General features: G+C 44.3%; 1 protein-coding gene across 2 annotated transcripts in view; it reads right to left on the bottom strand.

Annotated features, from left to right (window-relative positions):
• Window positions 1-23,658, bottom strand: part of CNGB3 (cyclic nucleotide gated channel subunit beta 3) — a 1,205,394-nt gene that overhangs the window by 711,451 nt on the left and 470,285 nt on the right. For both annotated transcript variants that reach the window (XM_069621307.1, XM_069621308.1), the window contains exon 8: window positions 5,479-5,529. In XM_069621307.1, coding sequence (XP_069477408.1) covers window positions 5,479-5,529 — 51 coding nt within the window. The remainder of the gene's footprint in view (window positions 1-5,478; window positions 5,530-23,658) is intronic.

Consider the following 23,658-nt stretch of genomic DNA (forward strand, 5'->3'; position numbering starts at 1 on the left):
AAACATATGTGTTTTCTCCACACGTAAGAGTGATGGTAACAGCAATGGCATCTGTTATCGAACCATTCTCTCTAATTGTATCTCCTTTCTTACAGAACCTGTCTCCTAAATGAAATCGTAAATACAAAATAGAACTGGCATGCAGATATTTCTGAATGCTTTTACCTTGTGAATCGGCAAAACAGTTCCTAGCACCTATACATAAAGAGTCACTGAATACATGTATAGTGTTATATAGTGATTACTGGTGGAATGTTCAGGCAGCCCAAAAAATGTAGAACATTGGAGCAAGAGAAAGTGGAATGGGAAGGAAGATGATTTGAAAAGGGAGAGGAGGAGTTTGGAGAGATGGGGCTGCTGTACCTGTCAACCGACAAATAACAGAAATGATTTACACCTACCAGATTATGTGCTCGTCTGTGTGTGAAGACATGATGCTGGTGACAATGATGGGATCGTCCAGGTCACGAGCAAAGGGGAAACCTATTGGGTTTGGCTGTTGTGTTTTGCAGGAGATGGCAGCTCACGCTTATGGGGAGGTTCCCATTGACATGGTGGGGAGTTTGAGGCCTTCTTTGAATTCAAATGGTGCAGAGCGATGGGATTGGCCTGAGTCATGAGCAGAGGGGGAAACCTATTGTCTTGGGACAAGCAACCAGATTTGGCTATCAAGCTGGACCCACAATACCCTGCACAGGTATTGGTGGTAGAGGGTGAAGGCGAGGACCTGCAAATGCATAAAATAAAGGAATGCATCCTACTGTATTTGAAGAAAAGACTGGATGTTTAAAGGGTGTTGTGCATTGCATCAAGCTGAAAGCTGGTGCGGTGCCAATGAGAGCTAAAGCAAAGACGATTCTGTTGGCTTTGAAGTCAGAGATAGAAGGAGAGCTTAAGTATCTGGTGTGGGAGGAGATCATTGAAGAAGCTGAAGCTGCAGAATGAATCAGCCCTGTTTATTTATTTATTTTATTTTATTCGCATTTTTAGAGCCTGCAAACAGCGAGGGCATAGTGGCGCTTCTTACGGAGTGAATCTTAGTTGCAGAATTAATACATTTACATTTTTGATACAGACAAGAAATATATACAATGCATTCAAAGATTAGTTGAAAAGAGAGGTTTTCAGTTTTTTTTGGAAGTCAGGGAGGGAGATCTCTGCTCTGAGGGCTTTGTGGTGCAAGTTCCATAGTTTGGCGGCTAGGTAGGGATAGCTGATCCCGCCTGCTTTGGCCCTGTTGATATGGGGAGTGTACAGTTTGTTGGAGTAGCAGGTTCTCGTAGGTCGTGTGGATGTGGATTTTATGATGGTCTCTAATAGCTGTGCCGGAGCAGTGAGGGCGAGGCATTTGTGTGTGAGGGTGAGGATTTTGAACGTGATGCGTTCTTTAACAGGGAGCCAGTGTGCTGCCTGCCTGGCATGAGAGATATGATCCCTTTTCAGAATACTTAATACTCCTCATAAGGCAGTGTTCTGATTGATTTGGAGTCTTTTTAGATTTTTTGCAGAGGTTCCTGCTAGGAGGGCGTTGCAATAGTCTAATTTACCACCAACAGTTGCTCTAGCTATTGATAGACAGTTAGGTTTAGATAGGTAGGGTTTTATAGCATTGATAAGCTCGGTGGTGTTGGCAGAGGCAGAGGTAAGGGTGCTATCCTACCTTGTCATGGAAAGGGTAGAGTCTATGTACATTCCTAAGGTCTTCACTGATGAGGAGACAGGGATAGTGGTGTTATCAGTGGTGAAGTTGGAGTAAAGGTTGTCGAGTTAGGCTAGAGTGGCTTTTTGACCGAGAATGATGATTTCGGTCTTGTCCCCATTGAGGCAAAGGCCGTTGGCTGTTGTTGTGGTGCTTAAATAAAGCAGCGGTGGGTGAGGCTTTGTGTATTTCTTAGGGCTCTAAATAAGAGTGTCATCCTGGACCGTTTCACATTGCCTACGCTATTGAATTGCTGGCAGCGATTTCTGGTGCAGGTATGTTTTTCACAATTGATTTTGACCACATTTATATTGCCCTTTGGTCTGTATAGGTCAAAGAGTATGGCATTTGACTTAATTTCGGCTTCAAGAATATTCCAAAGAGTTATGAATACTTTGTGTGGTGGTGCGGAAGGTATCCGCTGTTATCAGCATGACATATTGGTGTGGGGAAGAATCTAAAATCGCATGATGAAAGATTGAAGAATACCTTGAATACATTGTGTGAGGCAGGCTTCACTATATCGTTGGACAAGTGCAAGCTCAGGATGAACAAATTGCAGTTTTTGGGCCATGAGTTTTCAGGCCAAGGTACGAAATCGAAGGTGGACCCTGTGGAGGCTATAGTGAGGATGAAGGGTCCTAGCAGAAAGTGTGAGGTATGCTAATTTCTAGGTGTGAGAGGATACTAGGGGAAGTTTGTGAAATGTTTAATGGAGAAAGTCCAGTGCAAGAGGGCTTTTGCAAACAAATGTCAGGTTCCTGTGGGATAAGGAGCATGAGCGAAAAAAACGTTTGAGAAAAAAAGGACTTGATTGAGGCTTTGATATTAAAACGTTTTAGGGATGAACTTGATGTATATTTCTATATGGAAACCAGTGAAAACGGACTTGGGTGTGTTCTGATGCAACAAGAAGGGAATGAGATGCAGACAGATGAGTTTGCTTCATGCACTTTGAGGAATGCAGAGAAAATGTATTCTGTAGTGGATCGAGAAGCCTTGGCTTGTGGCTGCTGATTGGAGAGATTCAAGAGATATTTGTGAGGAAGGAAGTTCTCTATTGTGATTGATCATAAGCCTCTGGTGGCACATTTCAACGGAAAAGGATTAGAAACAAAATCAAGGTGAATAGTCGAGTGTATTACAGGAATTTTGGGGTTACACTTTGAAGTGGAGTACATTAAGGGAGAATGCAGTACCATGGTGGATGCGTTATCCAGAAATGGTGTGGAAGATATCACTGGGGTTGAAGAGGGATAGGAGCGAGTTATGAGTGAGATTGAAGGTGAAATATTTGTGAATTCCACAGTGGTGAGGGAGAAGGAGTGGATTGAATGCTGTGAGAGTTATGAGATATACAAAAGGATGATAGAGTTTGTGCACAGAGATTGGCCGCATGATTGGCCGCACAGATCACTCATTGTGTCACCACTTTCTCATGTCCACTTTGAGCGCTAACAAATTCAACATTGCCCTGCCCTTCTTTTTAGGTCTTCGCCAAGTTGCTCCCTCTTTGATGTATATAAGGCATTCAGGACGATTGAGAATAAACTGAGCATAGAGACAGGGAGGTTGATTGAAAGGCACCATGCAGTGGTGCAAGTAGGGATTGGAGCAACGGTCATAAGGATTACCCATGAGCGGTATTTGGGAATTTGTAAAACTAAAGATTGAACACACAAGAATATCGGTGGCCAGGGTTGGATGCAGATGTAGAACAGTCGAAGGGAATGTGAGAGTTGTCAGAATACTTACAATTTGTTGGAATCTAGGGTGCCACCAATGAATTTGGTGGATGTTTCCAGTTCCCTGTGGGATGTGTATCTGTAAATATATTGGGCCCTCCGGCAATACGAGGGGCACAAGGGAGCTACGTGATTTTGGAGATAGACATGTTGTCTAAGGGGCCTGAGGTGTTTGTGGTGAGGGACATTGGCGCGAGGAGAGTGGTGCAGTTCTTGAAATCAATATTTTGGAAAGAGGGTTTTACCCGTAGGATTGCACCTGACAATGATCCTCAATTTTTGCCAAGAAAAATTGAAGACTTTTTGCATGAGATTGGGGTGCAGCATGTGACAACAGTGTTGTACAGTCTTAAGGGAAACACTATGGTGGAGAGGTTTAAAATAACTCTTATGGATACAGTTAGAACAACAATGGTGACAGGCAGTGATTGGGTACCTGCTGTGATGCAAAGAGGTTTTCAATATAGACTAGCCCCACATAACACTATTGGAGTATCGCCTTTTGAAGTGCTTCGTAGGAGGAAAGCTAACACCATATTGAATCCGGGTCGGGGAGAAGCAGAGGTGCCAGATGAGGTGTAAGAATGAGGATTATGGAGAGTCAACAAAAAGCCACGTTAAGGTACGACAAAATGAATTGTGTGTGTGAGGTGAGCTTGAGTGATGGTGAAGATGAGGTTTGGTAGACAAGTGAGCAAATAGATTCCACTATTTGCAAAATCTTCTCTGGTTAAACAAGATACAGGGAGTTCAGTGAGGTTGGAGAATGGAGAGATATGGAACAAACAAAGAGTTTCCATTCTGACTAGGCCTGGTGGGGAAGGTATACTGTAGGTGTGTGATTGCATGAGAAAGTGTGATGATTAATGTAAGGGTGCTATATAGTGATTACTGGTGGAAAGTTCAGGCAGCACATAGAATGTAGAACATTGGAGCAAGAGAATGTGGAATGGGAAGGAAATTGATTTGAAAAGGAAGAGGAGGAGGTTGGAGGGACTGGACTTTCTGTACCTGTTAACCGAGAAATAAAGAGACCTTATATTTACACCTACCAGACTTTGTGCTTGTCTGCGTGAAAGACATAACACATATCACATATTGACAAATTGCAGCCCTTCAGAAAGTAAAACAACATCTTGAAGCTCCAACTAACTCTATATCACAACCAATTGAAACTGCCTTTACTATTTCACATTTAAACGGACAGTACTGTATGCAAATAGAGGGTACAGCAGTGGGAGCCATAATAGCTCCTGTCCTGGACAACCTGAGCGTTAACCAGCATGAGGAAATGCTAACCTATGATTCTTCCTAAGTGTGCTTTATACAACGAAATATTGTGCCTCAGGTTATGTTTTACTATTTAAGTACTTTGAAACGTTTTTGCCAGACAGAGAATAGCTCAGTCTGTGGCATTTGCAGTGCCTTAGGCTTTATTTATTTTGAACTAATCAGTCAGTCAAAAACTTTATTCAGATAATAAGTTATTCATAATGTATATTCATCAACAGCAATAAACATACACAAGAAAATACATTAAATGGTAAAAGCCAATGAAAATAGTTTAAGACAGAATTAGAGAAGCAAGCGATAAAAGATAGCAGACACATATTTAGCATAATTTCATTAACAAATCTCTCTGTTTTAAGGCACGTCGCAAACATGAGAGTAGACCCCATGCCATTAACGCAGATAGCTAACAGTATAAAATACAAGGCAGGTCTGAATGGCCTGAAGTGCAATTTGTGCAGTAATACTTTTAAAGTGCTTTGCCCAATATGGGCATATGCTGGCCAAAAAAATAAAAAGTGTAACAAGTCTTCAGTGGCAGTGATATAGAGAGGACAGGACAGGTCACTCATTATGCCACCACTTTCCCGTGACCACCCTGAGCGCTAACAAATGAAACATTGCTCTAGTTATTAGGTCTTCGCCAAGTTGCTCTCTCCTTGATCCCATTAACCATGTTTCAGCTTAGATTCCAGCTCACCAGGTGTCCCTGAGAATCAGTCATAGAAATGTAAGCATACCCACCTGACATTTTGACGAGCTCCAGTAGTGTTTCTTCATTTCTTTTCTGTCAGTCTAAAGAAAACAATAGTGAAGAAAGGTTAGATTTTCTCTGGAACTCTGACAGGAGGCAAAGAAGTCAGAATGGTCGCGTGATCATTATATGGTCATTATATTTCTACAGCAAGAACCGCATTTTACATGTGCAATAGATCTGGTGTTTTGACTATGCAAGTATACAGACTGTCCTCATTACAGCTTCAGCAGGATTTTGGCCAGATTACCATTTGACACAGTTAATACTACAACCAGTGGTAATGCTACGCACCCTGCCAGATTGCATAGGGATTGTAGGGAGATAATGGATTGGTTTTCAATGAAATACCGAAATACTGCCTGTGGTATTTCATTAAATTTGCATGCATTCATTTTTTTTTTAAACATTTTTTTATTGAGCATTTTTCAAAACAATACAGAAAACAAACGCCCCCAACCCTTCTATGCACTGACCCTACTCCCTTCATCCCCCGCGCCACAGCAGCCAGCCTTTGCATGTCAACGTCCAATATTCACCTATACATCTTGTCTTAGATATAACATCCAATCCAGCATTCTAAGTCGCTGTGGGCACCAGTTTATACAGTAGTTGTTTTTAAGAAAGCCTAGATCCAGATCCCAATCTTCTTTGAACTCCCCTCGATCCCCCTCTGCATGCATTATTTTAAACACATTTTGTTTCCAATTCCAACCCTCATCTTGAGGATGACAATTGTGATCCTACTTCTGCTGCACCTATTTAATAATGCAGAGAAGTGTCATTCTTGACCTTTCTCTGCATTACATTGCAAAGGGGGGTTAGCAGGAGTGTATAAGAGATAACCGCGTTTTCATCCCCCTTTGGGGTCCACATGAAGAACATTTTCTCCTAAAGTAAAAGGAAGTTCATGCACTTCTCTTTACTACAGGAAAAGTAACTTAATGACATTCAGTGGACCTTCTACAGTGTGCACCTCCCCTTGCTGTTTGGAAGTAAGAATTGGAGTAAACATTGGAGGTATTCCCATTGCGATATTCCACCCTTAAACAGGTGGTATTTACCTCTAGTGTTATTCCCTTGGAATGCAAATGGTGCTAAATAGCGCCACACCTGTAATGTGATTGGCAGGAAAATAAGAGGTATCTTCATTATACTTCCAGTTTTACCATTAACACCAAATGTGAGACGTAATATAAAAGTGCACAATTGATATGTTTGATATTACTTTCCTGCATTTCAAATCATAGATGTCAATAACCTGCCAGCCCCACCAAACAAAACAAATATTAGAAGTGAGACAGGAGGGTTGCATATATTGCTCTCTATTCACTATCCGATGAGAGATCGTGGAATAAAGAAAACAATCATTGTGCTTTCAGATTCTTTCTGAAGACTGCATCATTTTCCTTTGAGTGGTCATTCCTGGAACATGAAGCTGCTTGTACTTTTTGGAGCTGTTCTGGGAATGTGCTGGCTATTTAAATAGGAGAGTGGAGGGAGTATCTTATAGCACAGTGCTATATGTGCGCTAACATGGGGATTTTGCTTGGATGCAATGATGGATGAGCCCGAGTGTAATTCAGAACAGCCATTGGCATGTCCTCAGGTTGGGGTTAATTCTCTCCTCACGGTTCTTCCCATATGCCAGTCTGGTGGAGATCTGAAAATGTGCCAGACCAATTTTTCAGAATAGAATCCTCTCAGTTAAACGATTTTCGTTCGAAGGTTATCTGTCAGTAGAGGACACAACATAAGTGGTAGAAGGTGCTGACCACTGATATAACGGGACTGCTGAACGTAATGACTAATAGAAAGGTGCCCTAAGTATTTGGCTTTCACACTTGGGAACATTCTGGTCGCTAGGAAAGGTTGGGAAGGGAGTGTAGTCCAAGGGCAGAAATGTTATTTGGAGTTAAGAAACAGCAATTCTGGTTCAAAGGCATTGCGTTTGAGGAAGTGTCTAGCCTTCCATATTACAAAATCAGGGAGGAACTTTTCAAGGTGTTGTGTGGACCAGTTTTGTTGGGGATAGACTGGGAGATTTTGAAGAGAACAACATAACTTGTGTGAACTCCAAAGGAACTGGAGGCAGTAGGGTGGGAATAGGGGTTACTTGGAGTGGCTGGTCAGGAAAGGGGGGTTTAAGAAAGTGAACAGTCTGCCAATCTGGCTATTTCAGAGGTTTAAATAAACATCAGGGTCCTATGCGCCACTAGGTGGAATGATGCGATTCATTTCAGTATTTCCAGAAGGCATGCATTTCTCCAGTCTTCAGCATCTAGGTTTCAGAATCTGGAAAGGGTTCTTTAAGTTCCATTTCTCAGGCAGAATATAGATTGTAGCAGTTCAAGGAGAACGAGAAGGGCAATGCAAATGAGTGACTTGAGAGTATTACGGTTGAGCTATTCCCTAGGATTTTCTTTACGGGTCACTATTTACTGGATATTGGCAGTGAAAATGATCTTTTTTATTCATGTGTTTATTTATTGTATTGGTTTATTCAAACTTTATACAAAGTGATTAAACATGTTAAAGACATCCATTAAAATATTAAATCTTTACATATTCAGTCTATGAAATGTCCATTAGCAAAAATGCTATCCTTAAAATTATACAAAGTTCCTTTCATATGTACACATTTATAATCAAATTTAACATTCTTAAAAAGTTTACTATGGCTATTGTCAAATCAATATTTCCCCACTAATCAATCTATACCAGAATTCATCCATGTGTAACCAGTTTTGGTCATTTACAAATCCTACGAACATTCCCAATCTTGTGGTTTGTGGAGCGGTGGCATTTTATCATGATATGATAAAGGGTTTCTATTACATTCTGGGTTACAAAGAATCCGCAGTTGTTGTCTCGATCTTCCACATACAATCTATTTCTCTGGTCGCAATAAGACCTAATCAAAATCTTAGAAAAATATTTGTGTATCGTGTGTCAGGGAATTTCTACAAGCAAGGTGGAACGACCCCATATTTCTTAATTTCACATGGATTGTCTTTGTATAATTTATATTATACATAGCACATTTTGCTATGTCCAAGCTTCCGTGCCTATAAGAACTGCGGTAGGGACCCTCTGTGGCAAAGCTCTCGCAGGACAAGGCAGCAGTGTTGAGCTACACAGGTGCGCAGGAGATGCTGCCTGATTATACGTAGCCCGCTTTGCTGCGTTCACGCTTCCATGCATATAAGAACCAAGGTACGGACCCTCTGCAGCAAAACCCTCGAAGGACAAGGCCACAGAGTTGAGTGACGCAGGTGCAAAGGAGATGCTGCCCGATTACATCCAGCACGCTTCACAATGTCCACACTTCCGTGCCTATAAAAACCGAGGTACGGACCCTCTGCGTCAAAGCCCTTGCAGGACAAGGCCGCAGTGTTGAGCGTCACAGGTACACAGGAGATGCTGCCCGATTATACGTAGCACACTTCACTACGTCCATGCTTCTGTGGCTATAAGAACCGAGGTAGGGACCCTCTGTGGCAAATCCCTCGCAGGACAAGGCAGCAGTGGTGAGTGACACAAGTGCACAGGAGATGCTGCCTAATTATACGTAGCATGCTTTGCTAGGTTCACGCTTCCATACCTATAAGTACCAAGGTACGGACCCTATGTAGGTAAGCCTACACAGGACAAGGCCTTGGTGTTGAGTGACGCAGGTGCACAGGAGACGCTGCCTGATTATATGTAGCATGCTTCGCTACATCCACGCTTCCATACCTGAGGTATGGACCCTCTGTGGCAAAGCCCTTGCAGAACAAGGCCGCAGTGTTGAGCGACGCAGGTGTTTTTGGCTGCAATTGGGTAGATGCGTACACAGTGAGTGTGGACGACTTCACCCTCCTGTCTGCAGCTGTAAGGTAAGAAGTTATGGGGAGAGTTAGCTTGCTGCACTCCACACAAACCAGCTGACCCTGTGCCCCTTCTCACTCTTGCACATGCACTGTTTCCCCCATGACCGGTCCTCGCACCCCTCTTCCCCTGCATATTTGTGCTCCCTCACATCTAGACCATGTGTGTTCCCCCCACATCCTAGGCCGCGTGCATGCCCTCGCAACTTACGCCGTGTGCAATCCCTCACAACTCTAGGCCACTTGTGCCCCCTTGCAATCTAGACCACATGCTCTCCCCCGCAATTTTAGGTTGTGGGCGCTCATGTGTGATTTTAGGCAGCGTGCACTCCCTCGTAATTTAGGCCGCATGCTTTCATTCTATACTGGGCTGCGTGCCCCCCTCCTTCTCTTAGGCACTGTGCTCTCTCGCATTTTAGGTCCATGCATCCCCTGCTGTGCCTTCCCTCCCCTCTCATTTTAGCACCCTCCTTTGATCTAGTGTGTACTGTTCTTGATGTTATTGTTGTTCCACGATTGTTGGCTTACATTGCATTGCTTGCATTCCTGTTGTGTACATTATTACTTCTAGGTTCCTATTGTAATTGACTTTGTGTGTTCTCCTTTGCTCTGACCTTGTGCTGTTCTTTGCTCTGATATTTTACTGTTCCCCATTGTTCTTGACGTCACACCATCTTGTGCCATGTTGTTGGATCTGTCCTTTCTTCCCTTTTAGGTCCCCAGCTGCACTCTGTGTTTTGGTGTTGGTCCTTATTCTTTCTTCCCTTCTAGGTTCCCTGCTGTGCCTTGTGCTTTGATGTTAGTTCTTTGCATCTGCATCCTTTTTTCCTCTAGGTTCCATATTGTGCGCTGTACTTTGCTGTTGTATTTGTATTGCATTTGACTTATCTTGCCCATTATTTCTTGTCCATTGTGTGGTCCATTTGTCCATTCCTGGTATCCCCTCTTGCCTACATGCTCCCAAGCGCAATCCCCCCTTCTTTCGGCACCCTCTATGGTGCTCTCTGTCTTACTTATCTTCTCTAACTACTTTTGTATCGACTATCCTATCCTATCCCTCTCACTAAGACTGGCAAGAAAAAGCTAAAAAAGCACATCCTAGTCTCCAACCCAGGTCTCCCTATTGCTGATACCTACACCAGTGCTTCCTCCAGACAGACCCTTACCGACATCCTCTTTGTTGTTCCCTCTCCAGGCCCATGGACCCCCATATGGTCACTCTTCTCTCTCCTTTTTTCTCCTCTCCCATTAATAGTGGCATCCAATGGGAGGCCCTTCTGGCCCCTTTCCACTTTTCCAAGACCATCATTAATGTCTACTTAAATGGTACCGTCTTGGTCCAGGGCCCTCAGTTCAACCTCCTCATTTTTTATAGACACTTACCACACCTTATCAACTTTCTTTCCTCTCCTGCTATCCCATCTCTCACCTCCCTGGCTCCTCTGCTGCCTCCATCCTCTGCCATCCCTCTGGCACCCTCTGCCTCCTCCCTGGCTACCTTTCCTTCTCCTCCTTCCTCCTCTGCCCATCCTTTGGAAACTCCAACAGTTCCACAGGGCATACCTCTGGCCTGTACTGCTCCACGGAAGTCCTTCAAGGGGGGGCAACCTGATCCTCATCACTACTCTCAACTTTGGCTCAGCTGTCAAAAACTCCTCTAACATCGGCCATCTCCTGGGAGAACTTGAATTGGATGTACTCGGTCTCACCTATACTTGGTTCACGGCCAGCTCTGTCACGTGCTTTGACACTCTCCTTCCTGATTGCTACAAGATTCTCTTTGAACCCAGAACCAACCGTCCCGGTGGGGGTGTAGCCTTGATCTTCCCGAAGTAGATCCCTGCTTCTATCATTCCTATGCAGGACTACTACTTCTTTAAATGCCTGGTCTGCAGGCACTCTATCTCTCCTGGCCTTTCTCTCACTGTGGTCACTATCTAAAGACCACCTGGCCTGGTTGCCCTCTTCCCCTCTGAGTGGGCTGACCTCGCCTCCTCTCTCCTCTCCTACACCTCTCAACTTCTCTGCCGTGGAGACCTGAATATCCACCTGGATGCTACTTGGCCTTCTTTGGGAATCTTTCACAACCTCTGCGACTCTCTCTCTCTCTATTCTTCCCTCTGGCCCAACTCACTCTGCAGGGTACACCCTGAATGTTCTGATCTCCTCAGACCTCACCTTCTCTAACCCTCTGACCTCTCCTCTCTCCCGGAGTGATCACTTTCTTCTTTCCTCCCAACTCTCTCTCTACCCCTCAGACTAAGCCGACTCCAGCACTGCCACCTACCTTCTCAGTCATGCGACCCATGAAGCGTGTGTCAGTTGAGGCCTTAACCACTACTTTCTTGCATCCTTCTGCACCTTTGGCTGAATCACATCCTCACAGAGCCCTATCTAACCTTCATCTCTCTATATCTAACACTCTTGATATCCTTGCCTGTGTCATGAGGATCCATTTGAAGCCCAAATCCAAGTGCAACTCTTGGTACGATTCCAACCTTGTCACCCTTAAACGCAAGTGTTGGGTGGCTGAGAGGAAGTGGAGGGCATCAGGTGCACCCCTTGAAAAACTGGCCTGCTGCCTGCTTCAAAGGCAATAGAGACTCTCTGTCCTCACTAAGAAGAGAACCCACATCCAAGCCTGTGTCTCTGCAGCATCTAACAACTCGGCCAAAATCTTCAAAATCTGCAAGGAGCTGGAGCTGGCCATTCCTGCTGCAATCTCTATCTCTCCTGTTCGCTCCCAGGGCCTCTGCATGCCTTGCCTTCTCATGTCATGACTAAAACTCAGGACATCATGTCCACCCACTCTTCCTCTACCTCCTCCTCCTCCTCCACTCCTGGCCCACCTGTGGCCGTCTCTTCTCCTCCTTTCTCCTCCTTTCCCTTGTTCATCTCAGATGATGTTTCTAGACAAGTCTAATCTATGAAGGTCTTGTTCCCTCCTCATCCAGAAACATCAAGTACCACATTGACACCCTTGATCCAGCCTTGGCTGATTTTAGCAATCACTCCTTTGCCACTGGAACCTGTCCCTCCCCACTTAATCACCCACTTGTGCACCCTCTTTTTTAGAAGCCCTCTATGCTTGATTATTGCCCAATCTCAATCACTCCTTTTCTGGGCAAACTCTTGGAAAAGCTGTCCGTCTCGCAGCTTGATCTCCACACTGAATCTATTGGTTGGCTCCACGACCACCAGTCTGGCTTCAGAGCTGCCAGAAGCACAGACACTGCTCTCCTGAACACCCGTGAAGACCTGCTCTCTAACCTTGATTCTAACCTTCCTTCTGTCCTCATTCTCATTGATCTTTCTTCTGCTTTTGATACTGTCAACCATGCCATCCTGCTTAATCGCCTCTTTGATATCCTGGGTATAACCGTAAAGACTGGAGGGGGTATCTGTACTCCTGCCCTCTATATAGCAGAGTAGAAGCACAGAGCACCCCAGCCAAGGTTCTCTATTTGGTAGCATATGGATGAGCAACCAAGGCTTAACCTCTCAGGCGGTGATGCCGGATGGTTCTTAAGTACATTGAGTCCCCGAACCCCCACAAAGGAATGTCCACACACTATGTTATGTGCTAACACAGTTCTTTATATAAAAATAAGGTTCAAGATATAAACATCAATTAATAACACACTTTGTACTCTGGCAATTCCAATATGGCGAATATATATAATGGGCCTCAATACGAGGTGGGGGGTAAGGGATTACTGGCACCGGTAAGGACATTGGTGCCGGTAATCCCTTACTCAGCCAACAGCCCATACTCTGCTCCATGGGCCACACACAGGTTCCCAAAAACATACACTAGTGGTACAGGGTTGTACCCTCACCCAGGGGTGCCATAAGGGTATCCCAAGGGGCTTTGTTCACCACAACCAAAAAGGGGAAAAGCTGCACTGCCAGGAGTATCAACTGGACTCCTGTGCAGAAAACAACACAGAACATACATGATAAGGGAGTACAGGCCAAGGACATGGAGGTCCTGTCCCTCCAATGCATTTCCAGCATCTCAATCACTGATCAGGCCCTGGCCTGGCTGACCTCCTTTCTTACTGACTGACCCTCTCATGTCCAAATGGAGTCTTCCCTCTCTTCTATCTCTCTCTCTACTTGGGGTGCCCCCCAGGGGTCTAACCTTTCTCCCTGGCTTTTCAACCAATACCTGGCACCTCTTGTCCACCGCATTGCTACTTTCTGCTCCAAATTTCAGTGCTATACAGATGACACCCAGGTCTCTTGTAGGCTCCCCTCAGCCACCTCTTCCCCTTCTCTCATTCCAGACTGTCTGGCCGCAATTCAAGAATGGTGTGCCGCCAATTATCTCTGCCTCGATGCCAGTAAGACCAAGATCCTCCTCAGCAGAACACCTGCTCCCTCCTTTCCTCTCTCGCTCTGGTCACCAACTCTGGGACCTCTTCCTGCTCCTACCTGTGAGGCTAAGAACCTTGGTGTCACCTTTGACTCCACCCACTCCTTCTCTCTTCACATCTCTGATGTCTTTAAGAACTCAAACTATCCGCTGTACCTCCTCAGAGGTATTCTTCCTTTCCTAATTTTCCCCCAGAAGCTCACTGTCTCCAGAGCTCTGGTCCTCTCTAGGCTGGACTACTGCAACAGCCTCTTTCTAAATCTGCCTGCCTCTACTCTCCGACCTCTACAACTTATACAGAACAGGACTGCAAGACTTATCCTTGGCCTCAAGCCCAGGGATTGTATCTCTGCAGCTCTGAAATGGCAGCAAGGATCAAGTTCAAGACCCTTTGCATCATCCACAAGGCAATCTGGGGCCGGGGACGGCATGACCTCCAGCGTACTCTCTTCCTAACATCTCCCTTCTCGAGCTCTCCGCTCATCCACTTCCAACTCTCTGAGGGTCAGACGCTTTTCCAAGCAGATAGTTGGGGGCAGATCTCTCTCTTCGGCTGGGGCCTTCCTCTGGAACAACCTCCCTGCCCCTCTCAAACTTGAGCAGAACCACCTCCGGAGGCAACTCAAGACCTTCTGCTTTCCCTCTTCCTCTCCCCTGCTGATGTCCTGACTGCTCCACGCACTGGTCTCCTGGCTACCCTCTGAACCCGGTCCCAGGCTCCTGCATTTCCAGTTGCCCTTGCACTGCCTATGGGCTTCCGAAGCACTTATGGTCTGTATCTGCAACCCTACAGTCCCTCTCTCTGCACTTATGAGCCACCCGCTGGCTGCACTTGTTGAGTTACCTGCACTTCCCCCCCCCTTGGCACTTCTCCCCTCCCACTTCTCTGCACTTGTGCGATCTGACTGACACAAGGCCTAGTACAATCGTTGTTTTGTCTTCCCTCGGTTTCCCCCTCTTTGTCTTGTTGCACCTAGAAACCCTTGTGTACAGGCGCGTTATAAATGCCATATCATATCATATATCATATCATATAACGTGATTTTCAAAGAGGTTATGATATTCTTAAAAGTGTTAGAACGTCCACAAAATAGATAGAACATAAAGAGGGTAACCCCAAATCATACTACAAATTTTCAATTGGCACACACTTTGGTAACTACAGTGCCTTGCACCAAATGTTTCCCTCTAAGTGTGCAAATTTGATATTATCCGACGTAATGGCTGGAGTCCCTTTTGCGCACTAAAATTTGATTGAAGCGATTATTGAGAATCTACAGTATTTCCTAGCACTACATTTCATCTGGGTCCTAAATTGACCTGCTCTCTTGTCAAGTCTTTGAAACATAGCAGATTTGAGAGATGTATTCGTTATAATGAAACCCAGATATTTTATTTTGCTCATAATGCTCAATTCCCCAAAACACCTGGTCCTAATTTGTGGATGGGAAAACATAGTATGGTTGTTTTAAGTGTACATCTTTAATTCCTTTTCCTCTGCATACATTTGGAATGCATTTATGAGGCGTTGCAGCCCCATTTGTTATTGGTCAATAAGAATTATTTCATCCGCATATGCGAGCCTGCAAACTTTGCAACCATCAATCTGAGGCATAATAAACACAGCTTTGTTTACATAGTCTCCTATGTCTGAAACAAATAAGTTAAAGAGACAGGGTGCCAGCATGCAACCCTGTCGCAAGCACTTGTCCGGAATTATTTCCCTCGATAATCTACTGTTCAAATCCATTCTGACTCTGCGGTTAGTGTAAATTAATCAAAATGTTTAGAAGGTTGCCAGGGAATTGCCAGTTTTTTAAAATGTCATCCATAGTCGAGATTGACTAATCATGTCAAAGGCCTGTGAAAAAGCTATAGTGGTAATGTGTAAAGATGGATTATCCTTATCACATGCTTTATCTATCAATAAATTATGAACAGTGCCATTCAAGCTTGTGCTCACCCCTTTCCTAAATCCCATTTGTTGTTTTGAAAGGCTGTATGTCAATTTTTCCCACACTTTAATTTCTTTCAAAATTAGTGACCAGAAGATTTTACTGTCTTCATCCAAAAGTGTTATTGGGTGGTAGGTAATTTCTCGGATTTTTAAGATCCCCTTTTTAAAAAATAGGGATGATGTAAGAGGTATTCCCAGAATAGGGGATAGTTTTAATCTTTATTATATCACCAAAATATATAAATAGTAGTGCTGCCTATACTACCTACCTTACCTCTGTAAAGTGCTCTGTTGCTTCTTGAAGCTATGCCCATGCTCAATAAATACCATAATAATAAAACTATAATAATAATACTTCCGGTGCTCCCTTAAAAACTTGTTGTTAAGTGCATTTAGGGCAGTGGCCCTTGAATTAGACAATTGTTTTATGAGTGCGTAAATCTCCTCGTAAAAAAAGTGGTTCCATGGTTCATCATAGTTATTATCTATTTTTTGTTCACAGTTACATTTATACAAGGCAGCTAAATGGTTATTCCAGATCACCTCTGTTTTAGGATTGGTTTGCGCATCCATTTGTTGTTTATCATCGTTCTGCAAATAACAACAAAATCTGTTAGTATTATTTTTCAGAGTAGCTTCGAGCATACGTTCCCCATCCCAGCGCTGTGAAATACCTATTAGCTTTCAACCAGTTCTCATATTTCTGTTACTGTAATCTAGTTTTTTCCACCTTCTCTTATTAGTTAATTTCTAATTGTTTCATTATACGTAGCTCTCGGTACACGTTTCTTTTCCTTAATTGAACTGTCTCATCAAAGGTATATAATTTTGATCCTGATTTAAATGCACTCATGGAAAGTTCACAAATTTCCTTTTAGATAAAGGTGGGAAAGGAATCAGCTCTCCCACACCTATTTTTAGATTTAGCGTTGAATAATTGTAAACATTTGTGATTTTTTTAACTGAAAATAGCAATCAATTTCGGTCTCCAAATAATTTGGTTTTTATTATAGCTTACATCAAGTTTTGTTAATCCCCTACATCGAAATGTGCTGTTATTTCAAGCTTAATGTGAGGATCAACATATGATGATTACTCAGATCTGTTTCACTAATATGAACTGTTTCACTAATATGAACATGATCACACGCAAGAAAAATGTTTTTGGTCATGAAAATGTAATCGATCCGTGAGTGCTCCTTTGTGCCAAGTTGGTTTACTCGGAGTATCACCCCTAACATTTCCATTAATCACATGGAGACCCCATTCCTTGAACAAACTATTCCAAATGTTATCATACAGATCTTTTTTAATTGGGTGCAAAGGGGCTCTTCTCATATTAGTCTCTTTTTCCTTAAGTGAAAGTAGACATGTTGAGTTCAAGTCTCCTGCAATAAGGATATCTCCTAATGGAGTCACATATTCAGAATGTTCTATTAAGCTCTGAAGTTATAGTATTAATTGTAGAGTGGGAGGGGTGACACACACTCCATATACCAGCAATACAACTTGCTTTAGCATCCCTCTGCTAAATATACCCTTAATAGTAAATGGCCGTTCATCTCATCCTTTATCATTTTGCAGTTTGCATAATATTTGTTTCTATTGTAATTATTAATCTTACTGAGGGCCGTCCACCTCTAAGTCAATTGGCCTTTTGCTGATATACATTCGATATCCATCCCATACAATGGAATTCATTGTGCAAGTCTCTTGAAGGAATATTATTGTATGGGTGCTAATCTCTACACACAAAGAAATATTGTACAACAATTTGCTGTAACCCCTCACATTCCATGACAAGTAGGTTAAACATTTCTGTATGTCAAAGACAATGTCTACCCCTATTCTTAATTCATTTCCTTTTGAGAGTACTGCTGGCAACCACAACCAATCATCTTCATAATAGTCCTATGGCTTATTGGAGTCCTTTAAAACTACACAGCAATTTGCTGTGCATTATTCGAGCAAGATATTTTCAGGCCCAGTGTGTAGTTGGGCTTACTGTTGTGCTAATTTGAATGGCGGCTTCAGATGATGCTTTTAATAACACCTGGTATACACAGTATAAAATCATTTACCAATGATTTCATTGCTTCCGTATCCTCCAGTAACACAATATATACTGCTTGTGAGGGAATTTTGATGGCTACAATAGAAGTTCTACTACAATCAAAGAAGTCTACTAAGGAAATATCTTTAGTCGAGGTATGTCATTGAAAAGTGCCAAAATGTTCAAGCGGTTCATTGTAATAGAGCATTAATTGCGAAATATGGTTTCCTAGATCAGGTGTGATGAGGTATTGTGAATGTAATAAATAGGGTCTTTCTCGTGATTCAAAGTATCTTGCAGCCCTTCCTCAGGTCTATATTTATGGGGGCCTTCCTGAGGTCTACATTTATGGATGGCAGAATTCAAACTTGTGCTGAATACAGCATGATAGCAGGAGTTAATCGACCTTGCTCCTTACTTAAGTGTTCTTTACGCTGTTCATCATATTTACCCCCTCATGGCCATTATGAATTGCCCCATTTTGTATGGTTTGTGTAACTTGATCGCAAGTGCTGATCTTGACCGATGTTTTTTGTTTGACATCAGCCAGGTGCCTAATTTTATTCCTATGTATGTCCTCACCTTTGAGACGCTCCGCTTTTTCATCTTCCTACTATTTTACTGTTTTAAAGGTGAGTTGTATTTGTTTAGAGGCTTTGATGACCGTAGGGGTTGGACTCAAAACCCAACAGCGTCGTCGGCAGTATCTTTAGTTAAATGTAGTCCTCGCAAAAATAGACTGGAATTTTTCTTGTTTGCTTTTTTCTCAGGAGGTTTTTACGTTTTTTAGCGGATGTTTCGATATTCTTTTTCGCTATCTTTCTTTTACCTCTAGTCTTGCCCAGCTTTATGTTTGATTCATTCGCTGTTGTCACATCTTCCCCATTAACAATCGTGTTTCTCTCCATAATCGCTTGTTGCATTTTACTTGTGGTCAGGCTATTGCTCAAAGCCTCATATATCGAAATATCATCCCCTGTTTGTTCTTTGGTATTGTTTTCCAGTATGACTCTCTGTGGATCCCCTGATTAAGTAGGAGGCCTTTGATTTAAAGATTTGAAGCTAGTGAGCTCATAGTTTCCATCATGAGTTTGATTTCACTCAAGAACAATAAATGTGATCTAACTTCATCCTTAATATTATCATAGAGATTTACAAATGCACTAAAGACAACATTAATACGGATATTGTTGTGGATGTGAGCTTAATCTGTTCATTCACATCCCTCAGAGTGTGATGTCATTTGGGACTGTACACATTGGAGCCAGACGTGTCATAGTTGTTCTTGCTTCATTGCTGGTAAACAAGTGCTGGTAACGGGGAGAGGGAAAAAGTCAGTCATGTTCTTTCCTGCTTTGGGAGTAGTGACACATTTACGGGGTAATTCATGGAATAATTCATGGAATAAATGTGCGCCGTTCATCGATTCATGGAATACGATGTGCGTGTAAAACCTGGGATGTGCGCCAAATCCGTGGGTGGCGCAGGCAGGCGTACACGTCACTAAATGGCATGCGCAACGCGCACACGGAAAGTGCACATCGTGTAGCCGACACAAGAAAAGTGGGCGGAACACGGGTTGTAACACGCGGAATGGGGAACAGCGCATGAAAATGTGGGTGTTACGGGGGAAGTACGGGGGTAAATGCTTGCAAAGCCCACATGTGCGCTAACAACACGTATTCATGGAATCGAACAGGGGAAACCTGTGCGCCAAAAAAGACGCGCTACTCCGGAAACACGTACGCCAGCAGGAAGCAGGTGTAAGTGGCCCCGCGCAGCATAAAAGTGCATGCAAACAACAAACAAGCTCATTGGCTACGATGAATATACCGTTCCTCGCAGCAGTGGTCGTGGGACACCGCAGGAGGAGGAGGATAGCCAGGCCCCGCATTTTTTTTACCCAGGACGAGCCTTTTTGGGATGCCTGATGACCAGGTGTATGGGAGGTACAGGTTTCCACCACTAATAATCCTAGAACTGGTCAGGGAGTGGGAGGATGACCTCACATCACTCACCCTATGCTCCCAAGCACTGAGCCCCTTGGAAAAGGTGCTCAATGTACTGCACTTCTTGGCTACTGGGTCATTTCAGCGGACAAGTGCCATAGTTGGGGGTGTCTCACAGGCCACGCAGTTACGCTGCCTACACCAGGTGTTGGCCATCATGACTGCACGCCCCTCAGTCCGCAGGCACATATACATGCCCAGAACACCTGCAGAAAGGCATGCTGTCGTCCAGGACTTTTACGGGGTGGCACACTTCCCCAAGGTGCTAGGTGCCATTGATTGCACCCATGTGGCTCTACGTCCTCCCAGGGCCACTGAGCACATCTATCGAAACCGCAAGCACTGATATTTCATCAACGTACAGGTTGTATGTGATGCCAAGGAAATCATCACCTCAGTATATGCCAACTATCCGGGGTCCAGCCATGACAGTTTCATATTCAGAATGTCACCCCTAAACCGGGACCTGGAAGCTGGCCGGCATGGTGACACATGGCTAATTGGTGAGTATAAATGCCTCTGCCCATGAATGCATGTCAGACACAGAAAAATGTAAAAACCCCACTAATGACAATCATTATCACCTCCCCAGGGGGACAGTGCCTACCCTCTGATCACCTACATGATGACGCCAATACGGAACCCCACCACACCACCCGAGGTAAGATACAACACAGCCCATATTGCAACCCGGGGCATAGTGGAGCGCACATTCAGAGTGCTTTCGCTCCCTTGACCGCTCTGGTGGGCAGCTGCTATATGCGCCCCCAGTAGTGTGCAGGATCATAGTGGCAGGATGTTGCAATCCGGCGGGGCGTGCCGGTGGACATGGTGGTGCCCCCACATCCCCAACCACATGCACGGCCGCTGCGCATGGGAGGTGAAAGGGCACATAGTGAGGCAGTCCGTACCCAGCTTGTGGCAAATTACTTCACCTAAAATCCCACCCCTGCAGAGTGCACACAGGCCTGGCACATACCAGCTGACAATTTATGATGATGACAAAAGGAACAGTCAACTGTCACAACCATACCACCCTGAGATTGTTAACCCGGAAGTGCTACATTGTGTGCATCCCTAGCTACTTAAACACACCCAATGATGTGTCAGTAAAAGGCACACATTCATGCAGCATGAAGGACTACCCACTTGCAAAACACTACAAACAAATAGTGGCATGTCACCCAACCCCTCCCCAACCCCATCTCAGCTACCCAACACACCATGGCATGCGATGTGAAAGCAACCAAATGAATGCACATCACATGACACAAGTGTCACAAAGTACACCGTCCCAAATGGAAACAGGCCACAGCACACACTAACAAATACTTACCAGCAAGAGAAAACATCAGTACAGGATCCAACAGTGGCAATATATGACAGTAAAAAATTAAAGTAGTGCAAGTGTCACAACCTGACTATGCAGCACATCGACCTCTTCCAACTGCAGAGTGTTGCTGGTAGGCAATTGTGGCAGTGTACTGCATACAACATGAACTGCATCTGCAAAGGAGACGGGCTCGTTAAGACATGAAGAAGCTACATGTATATAGGCAAAAAGTCCTGTTTGTAAAACCATATAGAAATCCACCATGTAGTGGAGAAATTAACAACTATCCCCACTAGGGATGTATACACAGTTTGGACTACAGACTGCCGACACAACTTATAGGAGCCCAATGCCTCTGTGCAAGTTACTGTCACTTGGTCACACCCTCTGCAAGCCCATGGAAAGGGGAAGCAGGAGGGGTGTGTGTGTCAGGAACCCAAGTTTCTAACCCAAAGACAGGACAAGCCTGCATGTGCCCAGCTGGAATACACAGTGGATGCCTACGGGAGCCACATAAAGCAAAACATTGTAACATTAATTCACAATCTGAAAGAAAATGTTTATGAGCAAAAATGTAAATGCAAATGAAATATAGAAAAAGCTAAAGTAAATGTAAAGTAAAAGAAACAAATGAAATAATGAAGTAAAAATCAGAAGCATAACCAAATAAAAATAAAAGTATGAAAATCAAAATGAGAAATCAAGATTTTAAATAAAAGGAAAATAATAAATAAAAAGAAATAAAGATGACAAATGAATTAAATACTATTTTCATTTAGCAACTCAGAATGAAATGTGAAAAAACAAAAATAAATAAATAAATAATAATAAAAAATTGCCATGTGTGGACTATGGGGGGAGGCCACCCAGGAGGGATGAGGTACAGGGTGCACCCAAACACCCACATGTGTGGATGTTGAGAAAAAACAAACCTCCATGGGCTCATGGCCTGCACGGCTACCCTACAGTGGGAGAACTGCTGTCGCTGTCATCACCCTCTGGTGGTACATCAGAAGGTGGGTGTGATATGGGAGGCAGACCACGCAAAGCCCTGGCATGCTCCTCCATTGCAGCAAGCATGCAGGTCTGAAAGGTTTGGTTCTGCAGGATGATGGTACGGAGATCCCCATGCAGCACCTCACGGGTAGCACACATTTCTGCCTGCAAGGCCTCGCGTGATGCCCGGATCTACTCACGGGTTTCCTGGAGCTCAGCTGAGAGTGTGCGTGTCAGCTGCTCCAGCTGCTGTTCTGACCTTGTACTCCGGGACACCTCAAGTTCACCCAGAGTATCTCTGAGAGACCTGTGTTCTAACCTCAGGACATCCCTGTAGGCCTGTGACTCTGCAGATATGGCTGTTGGCAGAGTCTCCAGTCCAGCCCGTCTGTCCCTGTTGAACACCAACATGTCCTCCCTGTGTGAGTGGCAAATGGACTTGGTTGCCTGCTGCTGGAGCTCCACCTGCCTTTCAGGGGGGAGAATGGAAGTGGCCACCCTATCCACGGCCTGAGTCATCATCTCACACGATGCCCCCTTTTGTGCTGTTATAGTGTACATGGAGTTCTCCCACAGAGTATTACCTGGTGGCGCATGGCCACCGCGTTGGCGGGCACTACACCTGTTTGGGGCAAGGTGATGTGCACCTTGCTGTGCTGGCACTGCCTGAGCCTGCAGGACTGCATTCCTCCTTTGATCTGCTGGCCCAGGAACAGGAGCATATATTGTGGAGTGTGACCCTGCATCCGTAACCGCCACAGGCAGACTTTCCAACACTGAATGCACCATAGAAGGGTCTACCCCCAGTGCAGGTAGGTTGGACAGAACAGCATCCCTGCCAGAAACACTCACCTGTGACGAGACATATGTCTCAATGTTCGATTCAGCACCTGATTCATAGAGGTCTCCGGAGGTGTACACAGAGACACCCGTGGACAGTATGGTCTGTAGGAATAATGGGTTTTCACCCACCACCACCCCGCATCCTACACTGGTGCCTGGTTGTGGCTGTGAGTACTCCTGCCTCTACGCCATCTCCTCCTCCTCAACAGCATCTAGTGCCTCATCACTGCAAAAACACAAAAGAAAAGTAATGAAAACAGGCATGAGCACCATAGCCCACACACATAGGCATGACAAAACAGACATCCAGTATATAAATGACACATGTCACACATGACAATAACTCTGGCATACATGCACTGGCAATGAGTTGGAAGGGGAGGCTAAAAGCAGACACTGAGGACTCCAACATGGAAAAGCAATTTATGTGCTGCATGCTGGATAGCCCTGGCATCACACATTAGCCTGTGAGTGGCATGGACAATCCACATACACAGCTGGCACATAGCATAACCATGGCAGATTTGACAAGGACACCCAGATGGTAGCAAATCAGTACTGTCACCCATCCATGTGAGATGGACATCATGAAATAGAACATGCAAAATAGTGTGACAAAACACGCATGTGCCACGCGCTGCAACAAAGCCAGTGTTCACTAAACATGCAAAGGATTTCATCAATCAGGCAGAATGAACAGGAAAACAGTATGAACAATGTTGTGGCAAGATG

Source organism: Ambystoma mexicanum, chromosome 5q (genome assembly GCF_040938575.1).
Source record: "Ambystoma mexicanum isolate Mex_15411 chromosome 5q, UKY_AmexF1_1, whole genome shotgun sequence".
NCBI classification, from domain to species: domain Eukaryota; kingdom Metazoa; phylum Chordata; class Amphibia; order Caudata; family Ambystomatidae; genus Ambystoma; species Ambystoma mexicanum.